We start from the raw sequence: 12325 nt of genomic DNA on the forward strand, positions 1-12325 counted from the left end.
GGCACTACATCATGCTTTGCCAGATCCATGTTCTGTTACAACAAATCATGCAGCATGAGAATGGAATCCAGGCCACTGATCAATGACCTGAAGTGGTGTAGCAACACAGGATGAGAACCAGGGTTTGTGTTGTAAAATTAGTTCCTGGAGCAGCCCTACAAGGTTTGCTCTGCCACCTAGTGAATTAAATTCAATGCACCATGCTTGAATGTGAGAGGCAGTTTTTTGTAGTTCTGCAGACCTCCATCCAATACACAGCTGAAATTGTACCTTCGTACAATTGGACTATTTGCTAGGTAATTTTAATATTTGTGGATCCCATCTCTTGAACAAAGATGTTTAAGCTGTGCCTTAGGTCGAGTCCGCCTGAAATGCATTTACATTCCAGGCAACGATGGCCCACGGTACCAATGTTTAGAGGAAGAGCGTCCTTGTAAAAAAGGAAAGCGTGTTCATAAAAAAAAATTAAAAAAACATTTTTGGTTGTAAACTAAAATACGAAAAACACCCCAAAAAAGTTAGGAAAGTAAGCGCCTTTAATTTTTTTTGACCCTGGGATTTCTCATTGATTGTTAGGTATAGCTTTGAATGTAGAGCAAGCCCACTGAGAAATAATACCTCTTCCTTCGCATATGTTTTTTTAAATTCTTAATACATGTCAGCAGTGCAATTAGAGAGTTGTTAGCCCCTATGCGATCATATACATGGATCAATGAGAAGATGCCTAGCATATCACATGTGTCACTCTTCATCTGTCACTCTTTACAGTGATGATTCTCAGCCAGGTCAACTTTTAAACAGCCATATTTTTAAGATTTATACCACATGGTTTTTGAGTGCCCATATTTGTATTTTGCACATCTCCACTTCTTGAGACCGATCTTTTTGAAATATAATATATATTCGGCAGTTGAGGCTCGTCAATGTCTTTTTTTTTGATTACCCATAATGCCACTTTATTAGGAGGGAGTTTTTGCAACAATTTTTTTTTTTTTTGTACAGAGACCTTACAGTAGGGGGCCAAACGTTTTTTTTTCCCAAGAATCAATAGGTAATAGCAAATGTCCTTCTATTCTGTGTTCCCATTGATAAACATAGGTGGGCCATCGCACAAGACAGGTAAGGCCCAAATCAGTGTACTATGTCAACAGAGAAGCTGGAAACATTTACGGCCAAATTCGCAAGGGGAAAATCTATTCTTAACAGTACATGAATTTCGAAGTAGGTCTGCGACTTCACGTATGATTACAAATAATAGGTAGCCACAGAAAATCCATTCAGAATGTTGAGTGCATGTAAACGCGTGCTTATCTGCCCCCATTGGCGTTTGTAAACCAGAGGCCAACTGAGGTATGCCTTTATTTACAAATGTAACGTCAACACAAGGAAAACTACGCTCAGAAAATATTCAATGTATATGGAGAGAAACGGCAGAAATGTTACCGTGTAAACTTTTCTACTGAAGGCTGAACTATTTTAATACTATAATAATGTCTCATCCATCACACTCATCTGCTTGCAGAAATCGTGCCATATCCATAACAAAAAAAAAAACGAGTTGTGGTTTCCAATGCTTTTTCACGGTTTAGAGACCATGCATCACTTGACAATGTGAAATAAAACAAATAGAAATTGGGCATCAAGGAAAGCTGCACATTTTCAAATGCAACACTGTTTATACTTTATAGACGCTAAAGATACATATTATTTGGGTATGCAAATAAGGGGCCTCTAGGCATATTCCCGATTCTACAAATGTAATGTTGCTATACAAAAAAAAAACTACATTCAGGAAATACTGAACGTGAACGGGGAAAAAAGCAACAGTACTTCCATCTATAACTTTTTTATTTTTTTATTTATGAGCTCCGAAAGTAATTATAAAAGTATGTCGACAGGAAATGTCCGCTCATAGGCCCTAGACATGAGGTGGAATATTGAGCAGCATTCATATATGCGGCGTGCCATTCTGAATAGGGCGAATACGAAAATACCATATTTGTCCACAATCATACACAGATAATATGATTTGCACCTTTGCAAAATACAGCTCCGTTTTTTAAATCCTCTGACCCTTTGGCAAAGCGAAGGATGAGCCAATTTAGCAACTAGAGACAGGGAATCTAGCCGACTGTAACCTATAGGCCGTCCATGCATCACACGAGGATGGTGTGTTCCAGGCAACAATAACTCCTGTGAAACTACAGCATCATTTGGTACATTAATGAGCTCCGAAACTCCTTCCACCACGGATGAACACATTCAAGAATCTGCGCTATATATTTTAAAGACTGTATTAAAATGATTAACTTCGTCTAATACAGATAATGCGCTTGACTGTAACTATAAATAGAAACATAATAGTAGCAACAAAAGCAAATCAATAAACAGCATTTAACAAATAATTACAATATCGTAATGGTAGTCAGCAATTCATTTTATCAAATGTTTCAAGCAGTCTTTGGTAACCAACGCCTCTCTTCTATCAACTATCATAGCAACAAAAGTGCCTTTCTGAGTTTCTTTATGTGGCCTCTAGCCCGAATACCTTAGATGAACAGTAGGGCTGTTGTTTTAATTAGCTTCTGTAGTTCAAGGCAGTCACTCCCAGTCATGGTTTTCACAAGCTCACATGTTCCTGCTGGCTTAGAGGATGCTTTTTAATTCAGCTGGCACAACGGACCACCTGGCAGGATGTCACCAATGTGGTAAATGGACTGGGGAGGAGGAATCTTCTGAGTTACCAATTCTGACTGTCTGGTCAAAACCTCTTCCTCTGTCTCTGGCTTCATCCCCTTCGTGGGGCTTCTACATTTACCTGGGGGCGAAAGAGCACCTGCTCTCTATCTATATGTTCTAAGCAACCATCAATCCTTAGACGGCCTGCCCCTAAAACATACCTACAAGTCTCTTAATTCAGTGCTTCATCAACAAACGGAGGCATTGGATTCACTGGTGGTCAAGGCTGTGTGGTCAACATAGCCGCTGGTTTGGGACACCTTTCCTCTTCCAAGTCTTGCATACCCTGCATCTGTGGGGAAGAGCTCTGTAACCTGCCTCTCCTGTGGAATCAGTTCTTGTAGCCCTAATTGCTCAGTGAAAAATTGAATTGCTACCTTACTGCCCCCTGCCATTAGCTTTGAATCCATGACTCAATTGTTAGGGGTGTGGAGCTCGATCTTTTTTTTGTTTTGTCTACAATTTCAATAAGGAGTTGATCTTTTAATTGCTGAGCAAGCTAACCATGCTCTCTCCTCCTGTCAATGTTGTTCACCAGGAGACTCTCAGTAAGTTTTCAAGTTTAGCGAGCTACTCCTGCCTCTGCTACCACTCACCTCAACTTTCTTAAGACCCCTAATCGCATTCTTATTTGTAAATGTCAATTTAGCACTTAAAAGGTAACAATGATCATCTCTCTCTTGAAGAGCAGAATATTGCCACCTCTACTGAATGTAAGATATCCTTAAGGGCCTCAGTAAAATTCTGCGATGCAGATTCAGATTCGAAAATAGGCTTGTAGTTCTTACTCATTTAGGAATTGGGGTGGGGGGGCAGATCTGTAGCAGATGGGTGACTTCCTCATCTATTCCACTTAAAGCCACTGAGGGCACAGCAGAGAAGATTCAAGACTTTTCCCTCTGTGTTGGCTGTACAAGGGATCCTTGTGCACGCAGTTCCAGTCTCATTTTCAGAAGTGCGGGGCCTTTGTGCACTTCACTCTCCCGTTATCCGGCAGGAAGGGAGAGGCGAACACCCGCTGAACCACATCCGTGCACGGGGCTTTATGTGGGATGACAAAGTGAGGGGAACTCTAAAGGGTGCGAGCCTGTAAGGGCCTGGCTTAAACACCCAAACTACAGTTATGTGATTCCCATAGCGCGCCTTTCAACGGGTATTTTGATTTCTTTCTGATCTTTCTGTTATTGCATCCAGATATGTAACAACTGACATAGCCCTATAACCAGCCATGATTACGTGCTTTGTCAATGGTTGTTAAGTGTTTAAGATAAATGAGTAACAGCAATGAGATTGTTGTAATTAATACTGAAAATGTTTACATTCTGAGACTTAAACGTTACTGAGATTTGTGGAAAGAGTAGTGGCCTGGACTGCTGTATTTGCATGCCCTTTTTCTCTCCGCCTCTGCATATCTTACAATTCTTCTCTTTCGCTCAAGTACCCTGTTTTCACGCTCTCCTGAATGCACTTCCAGGCATCTTTTTCACTTCACCAGCCCTCCAAACACAGAGTCACTTACCAGAAAGAACTGCATTTTCTTAGTTTTACCCTATTGGTATTATGAGAACTGTGTTTCTCCTTCTAAACAAATGTGCACAGAATAAACAATTGCAACTGGAATAGGTGACCATTGCTCTGCGGACTCTGCAGAGTGGCCAAGGATTGGATGACCATGAATTCCGAACACCTTTTTGATCTACTGACAGGCACTGTGAGAAACTCACACTGACTCCAGCCTTTTTAACACCAGAGCGCACAATCGCAGCCCATTTTAAACACCTAGGTAACTAAATTGAAAGTATGCACTATACAAGAGTAATTAATATGCTACATAAAAATTATAGAGAAACAACATCTTGGCAGTAGCTGTACTTTTAGGGGAATGAAACATTAAGCGAAATATGCTAAATATAAACCGGAACTAAACCGCTAACATGTATGACCTTAACGTTTTTCACATTCATTTTTCAGAAATCGATCAGTGTTCCTCAGGACATTAATAAAGAGTCCGATAGGTACCTGTTTCAATGTCTGTTTTTAATTATGACTGGATCTGAGACCCAGAGGGACCCATCCCACTTAAAGCCCTAACTGTGCAACAGCGCTCAGATAGTCACTGTGCCACCAGGACGGAAAACCTCCCACCCGCACAGGGTTTGTTGACAGCAAATGTTATGGAAAGATGGAGAGATAATAGGTTCCCTGTTTGTAGCCTTTTTCTCTGTAATCACATAGACACAAAAATATGAGCAGGAGCAGTAGGTAAGTGGGAGAGCTGAAGGAGGCGCGCATACACATGCTTTGAGCCAGCACATTTCACAAGACACTCCACACAATGCCACTCTATGATACTTTACTACACTCCACGACATTCTACGGCACTCCACTCTACAATTCACTATGCCACTCCACTGTATGCTACTCAATGATAATCTACGCCAGCCCACGGCATTCTACGTGACTCCACTCTACACCACTCCACTCATCTCACTGCTACACAACTCCACTTTATGCCACTCTAATCCACTCTACTACACAGTACTCCCTGACACTGCACTCTAGGACATTCTCCTACATTCTATGCCACTCCACTCTCTAACAGTCTACTCCACTGCACTCCACTCTATGACACTTTACTCTACTCCAAGCCACACCACTCTACTCCATGCTCCTCTAAGCTACTAACTTCTAGCCATGCTGACCATCAGCCACGCTAGTGTACAACATTGCTAAAACACACTGGCAAAGCCAATAGTTCTCACATAGACGAGACCTACTGGCTTTGCCAGTGTTTGGTTCCTTTTGCCCTGGTAGTAGTATTACCTACCTTCATCAGTTTCAGTCAGCGGCCTCTTTGTGGGTTAATACTTATTTGAAGGCTATATGAGTGTAACTAACTGTCCCGAAGCTGGGGTTTTACTTGAGTAGTTCTCGATGCATCCTTTGTGAATTGCTTCTTGCAGACTGACCATGACTTTTGTAGGTGTTGCAGTGGATCTCTACTGCCCTTGCTGTGCCGATGTTATCTTATACCCAAGAAATTCCCCTTTTTTGGCTTCACCCCCTTACATGCCCACAATTACATCTTACATTTTTTCATATTTATGTAATGGAAATCAGCAAAATACGAGATAAAGGTTAAATGTCTCTACCATCCACTCATTTATAAAATCGGTAACCGCCATATGTAGGACAGGAAAGGGGTAATACTAAAACCACTCCAAAAATTAAAGGATTATGGCAACAGATAGCCTTTTGAGACAGTTGATGGCAGCAGTATTTCTACTCATGGTGGGCCGGCACTCAGGGAACCCTCCAAACAGCTGAATGTTTTGAAACAGAGATAAAGAGGAATCCAGGGTTGTGTGGCTTGCATGGCTCTTATTATTACTTTCTTATCAAAATTACCCAGCAAACATCAAACTGTGAGTAAAAAAAACCCACACATTTTCATCAAAATTACGCGACAGGAAACTGTGGAGTATGCAGCCAACGACAAATGTACCACCTTCCTACCCTCCCACGTTTCACTCACTACCTGTTCAACATTCACCTTCCATTCATTCCCACATATGATACATTCACCAAGCATCCCTTTAAATCCTCACTCATTGGCCCACTTGGCAATTCATTCCAACCCTCTGCATCTCTCGCTCGCCCTCCTGCTCAGTGCACTATCAACAGTGCACACTGATGACTAATGCTTGATGCGTGTCTCTTCCTCTTGCCCCAATATATCTCAGTCCCTTTCTACTCCATTCCCCATGTGACTAACCCACTCTCTCCGTGCCTCCTTCAGCCTATATCTCCACTCTTGGCTTCCAGATATGTTTTGCCTCGTGCAGCAGAGCAAGAGAGCAGATACCGGAGGCAGCTAGGGGATTTCAGGGTGCCATCTAACCAGTAACACGGTGCAGCACCAGCACAGCGCAAAAACATGCGGAGTTTGCTGCGTTCTCAGAGCTGGCTTTCCTCGGTCTCTTCCCTCCCTACGCCCCACTGAAATTGGTCTAATGTGCCCCTGGATCTCACCCATTGTGCTCGGTCCCGGTCCCACTCTATCCTGGCCGAGTTCCACTCACCTCAGTCCCCGTCACACAAATCCTGGGTATTAATCAAAAGAATTGTTCCTTGCTGTTCCCGCTGGCCGAGCTTTATTACTAGCTCACCTTCGCCTGTCTTTGTCTCGTCCTGTTGTGAGGAGGTTCCATTGCCATGGAGCTATGTTGGGCAGCCACTGCCAGAGCATCCAAGATTTAGTCCAAGTGATCTCGGCCATTTTGCAACCTAGCCCCATTTTCGATAACATGTTTTACATGGAGCTTTGTACCGCAGTACTAACATTTCAAGCACTGTAAAATGTGTCACTATTTAAGGGCACTCTCTAAACTTAAAGATGATGAAAGGCTGAGCTGGATCCGCCAGGATTCAAAGTTGTGACCTTCGATCTCACAAACTGTCAACAGCACTTAAATGGATTATACATCTTCCAAGACTGTAGGTGTTGCCCTTTTAATTACAAATATAGTGTACTTTCTAAAAGATGTAATCTTACTGCTGGTTCACAGACAGGGAGCAGAGGTTCAATATTATGTGTGCATACATGGAACCCCTTGAACATTACCCAGACCAGTTAGAGCAGGCTCTGAATTTAAGATATGAGCAGTGGTATTTAGTTTATTATGAATGGCACTGAATTTTGAACTGCATTCTCAAGTCACTCTGTAGTCTGCAATGATTTTGTAGTCACCTTTCACTCTTTAGACAATAATCATGCACTAGTTAGCAATTACTCTCTGGTAGCCACTGCACATTCATCAATGCTAGAGGTGGCCCGCCATCCTGTAGGCTAATAGAGCAGTTCCTCTCATACATCATCCATTCATTTATTCTCACTGGGCATCCATTCCCTTTATGTGTTCACCAGGCATTTCTTTAACCACACCACCAATTTACTCATTCCTCGTGGAGTCAACAGCTGGACACAACATTTCAGGTATGACCTCTAGAAATGGATACAATGAAAAATAAATTACCTCTATTACTGAACACAGTGCTCTAGTGCTCTCCTGAACTTGATGTGGTACTCTGGGGTTTCCTAAACAGCACATAATGGTCTAGATAAGAGCAATAACCTCAACAGCACACAGTGGTCTATATAAGGGCAATATCTTTTTTTCTGCTGAGTATGCATTTTCCTCTGCTTCAGCAGCCTTATCATGTTAGTGCATCGATAATATGACATTAAAACTTTAAGATTCTCCAGGACAAATATATTTTGTTACTTACTGCTGATACCACTGACATTTATGAAACTTTTCAGCGTGAGATGAAGCACTCAATTCTGCTTTCTCCATTGTACCTGCCTCGCGTGTGAAGCTTAGCCTACAGTGGTCAGCTGGAAGTATGAATGCCCTGCACTACACCTGAACTGTTGCACTTTTTCTACCCCTCCCTTGTAACTTTAGTGGTGCACACCCTCACATCAATTCTTGACCCATCCACTCCGGTGAAAGATGCTGCTCCATTTGACAACCACACCCAAATCATGCCTGATTTATGGTCAGTGAAAGCGCTCAAACTGCCCACCAGTCTCTATCAACCCAACCCAGGTGGGTAAAAAGATAGCTCAAACATCAATATGCTTCTCTGCTGATAATTCCAAAAGAAGGTTGCCAGTGTGTGCTGATGGTTATGGTTTACAAAGCAAGGGGAAAACACAGGTCTGGCTAGAACAAACACTGGGAGCGCATCATGGGCTATCTTGAGATCTGTGGTGCATAGTTTGTTGGCCAATTTCACCTACCGGCCTAGCAAGTTAATTCCTATTGGAATTTTGTCAGAATTGTACCATCAAGGAGAAGATATGCAGAGGGTGGCCTGTGATTAGCAGCAGATCTTACCTTTGCTGGATTTTCCCCATTTCGAAGATACCGATTGTGCTCATGGATGTTTTCGGCGATATCCTGGGCCAGGTGGGATGTAGCTTCATATAGTGATAACCTGCACAAAAAAAGTTCAGAAATGTCATTATGCATGATTCCAGTTTTGTAAGAAGTAAAATCTAGTATTATAAAAAAGATTTATAATACTGAATATTCTTATTATGTTTATGTTGAATAGCATCAAAATAGTGATATGTGGTATATAGTCGTGTGGTATTTTTTTGGGTGAATGTACTGAATAGGTTTTGCACACCTAACTTTGATTGGATATGTAACCTTTACTCTGCAGTTTATAGTCTGCATAGCCTTTACTCCTCAGCCTTTACTTAGCATGTTCTTTATCCCACATGCCACTACTTCGCAGGCCTTTACTCTCCAGGTAAGATTATTTTAGGGTTATGAGGAGGGTACAGTTAAAGGGGTATTTTAGGGTTATGGGGTGGATAAAGGTGAAGGGGTTTGGGTTATTTTAGGGTTATGGTGTGGGTAGAGTTAAAGGGGGTAAGGGTTATTTCAGAATTAAGAGATGAGTAGAGCTAAAGAGAAGTAAATGGCTATTTTAGGGTTACGGATAGGTAGAAGTAAACGGGGAAGAGTTTGTTAGAGTTCAGGGATGGGTAGAGGTGAAGGGAGGTAATTTTATTTTATTTAAAAAAAAAAAGAAAGGATTGGGAGTTTGGGGGTAACCTCCCTCAAAAAAGCACTATAAAGGGAGAGGGGAGGTTTAAAGAGTAACCCCCCACCCCCCCAAAAAAGAGAAAGGCAATTTGTTTATACACACACATAATTTTAAAAGCAAAAAAAAGAGTACAAGATTTATTTAAGGAGTAACACCTCGAGTTGTAAAGGCAGTTATTATTTTAAATATAACTGTGGAGTAAAGGCATGCGGAATAAATTTGTTGACAAATGACTGATATTTGCTGAGAGGAATTAACGTAATTTTCAATCCAGCACGCACTAGAATATTGCTCTACTCTGGAAGCACCAGAGCACCAACACTTTTTAACATTTCTAGTCCAGGGAACGGGTTCCAGTCCTGCAGATATTGCAACATTGTGCTCATTATTGACTATTCTCACAGGACAATTAGAAGAGTTTACATTTGGCTAAAATAAACATAACATAAGAGAATAGGGCTGCAAAAGCAACCTCCTATTTGTGTGAGGCTCAAATTGGGCTATTCACTCAACCAAGGTGGGAAACTAATGGCAGGGAAAACACTCGCTACAAATAAGTATCCAGAAAATAAAATTAAGACATATCTTATTTTAATCATTCCGATAACACATGATGAGTAGATCTACATTAAAATGAAGCACAACATACATCAGAAAGTGTGGCTGTTCAGACATATAATACAAATAACACGGCAAGAAATCCCTCCAGAGGTTAATTTTATTATGAAACTGAAAATCCTGTAATGAAGGGGTTCACAGCAAAAAGTGGACCACAAAAAGTTTTCCTTTCGAGGATGACATTCTATGTTTTACGACAAATCCAACAAGGAAAGTCTTTGCCTTGGACATCCAGTACCTCAAACCCTGTATGCACATCATCCAGAGCCGGAAGTCCAGCATCTACCTGAAGTTGAATCCACCCAAGACAGAATTCCTGTTGCTTGCCAAAAACAATAAACAAGAAAATATACAAACCTAGTTTAATGACATGACTCTTCGTGGTTTAGCACAGCAAGTTTCATCAAATGCCAAATCACTTGAATTTACCCTGGACACCAACCTCACTCTAAAGGAATTTAATGCCAAAAAAGCAAAGACAGCAGGTACCAGCATCCTCATCTAAAAAAAAAAAAAAAACATTAAACAGTTTCTCCCAGAAAGCAACTTCAGAACTGCTGGTCAAACTCTTGTACTCCTGCATCTGGATGGTGGCAATGCCCTTTTCCCTGATCTCCCAGACTCCACACTGGCATCCTGGAAGCCTCAGCACATTTCATTGGAGGCCTGAAGAAATATGATCACGTCACCCCATCCCGATGGAACTCCATTGTCTCACCTTGCTAGCCAACACCAGCTGCATCATTTATTAAACCATGACGACCAGCACCCCTGCTTGTCTTGCAGACTAGCTCAACATTTCTGGTGGTTCTTGGAAACACCCATTGCCAGGACACCATCAGATTTCAGAGTAAGTGGAAAAAAGAAAAAAAAAAAAAAAAGAGGGCAGCAGGCCTTTTCTATCTATGCACTCATGATCTGGAACAACACTCCCATATAAAGAAAGACTTTATGCCCGTCTTTGACCCTGTACATAATTCCACAGCTTTTTGGCTAAACATTTCAAAATGACTGGATATGGGGTCTCAGATCCTAAATAAGACTTTCCACCACAAATACTGAGAGGGGGATTTAAGTACACAACAGGCCCAATACAATATCTTGGAGTTAAACTTCGTAACAAACGCAAGACTCCCTACACAACCTTGTTACAAGTGCTCTTTAAAGCTGCTCGGTGAAGATGGGGCCAAACTGATCTAACTAACATGTTTCAGCCACAACAGTATTAAAATTAACTTCCTCCCATGCCTCCTGTGTGTGGGTACAACCCTGCTACTCAATTGTCTCAGAAACTAAATATATCTAATACTATCTATTAATGTTGATGTGGGAAAACAAATCATTAAAATGTGGCCAAAACAACTATTTAGAAAGCCCTTAAAATGCGGGTTAGGATGTCCAAATATTACACGCTACATAGCAGTGCCACAAATAAGTAGAATTTTAATGGCATGGACAAAGTAAAGCAGTGGTGAGGGGTTCTCCAATTCCACTACAGCAGTGCTTCCCAAACGTTTTAGAACCATGACCCATTTTTTGAATGACAAACTTTCGAGATCCACCTAGCTTTAATGGACACGAGGTAGGCAATTTAAAAAATTTTACTAAAGCATTGTGTGGCAGCGCACTGTAATTTACAAATGATACTTTTCCATTGAAATGGCCACTAATTTGCACAGACAAAGTGTTACTGGTAAAACTATACTGCACACAAATGATAATGCGTGTAGATAGGGTTTCAGTGAATATTAATAATTTGTGAATCATCAAGTAAAGAATCTTTGTTTCTTTTAAAATCTTTCCTTCCATCACACTTCAGAATTACAAAAAAAAATGCTTCATTTTTGCTTTCCTACCTGCTGAACACGTACAGTTAGTTCATTTACAGGTATTATATTTTGTTGTGTGTAACAAAAAAATGACATCCTACAGCCTTCCCTTTCAAACTCTCTGTACTCCAGCAAGACTGTTACATAATTCAATTTACTTTCTCTGTCTGCAAAGCGAGAAGAGTGTATAAACACCAAAACCCATGTTAAAAAACTGAATTAGCAATAAAGATGTCTTTAAATCGTATTCTTGTCACATTTGCTATGTGTTCAGAGCCAGGGATCAAAAGTCAGTTTGTCTTCTGAAATGTTAATACTTTTCCTTGTGACTGCAGAGTTCTAGGATTTTGTAAGGTGAACTGTCTGACCTGTGTAAAATGAGAGGCTGTGGTAATCGGGTCTTTCCTAACACACAACATTTATATAACTAAATCAACTGAAGAAACATTTCAAAATATATTTCAGTAGCTGTGAAAGACCATTTTTTTGTACTTGTGTGAAGAAAAAAATATTTT

General features: G+C 40.9%; 1 protein-coding gene across 1 annotated transcript in view; it reads right to left on the reverse strand.

Annotated features, from left to right (window-relative positions):
* Window positions 1–12325, reverse strand: part of STX8 (syntaxin 8) — an 812050-nt gene that overhangs the window by 751674 nt on the left and 48051 nt on the right. Inside the window, exon 2 of the mRNA XM_069200320.1 lies at window positions 8643–8742. Coding sequence (XP_069056421.1) covers window positions 8643–8742 — 100 coding nt within the window. The remainder of the gene's footprint in view (window positions 1–8642; window positions 8743–12325) is intronic.

Source organism: Pleurodeles waltl, chromosome 7, assembly GCF_031143425.1.
Source record: "Pleurodeles waltl isolate 20211129_DDA chromosome 7, aPleWal1.hap1.20221129, whole genome shotgun sequence".
In the NCBI taxonomy this organism is placed as follows: domain Eukaryota; kingdom Metazoa; phylum Chordata; class Amphibia; order Caudata; family Salamandridae; genus Pleurodeles; species Pleurodeles waltl.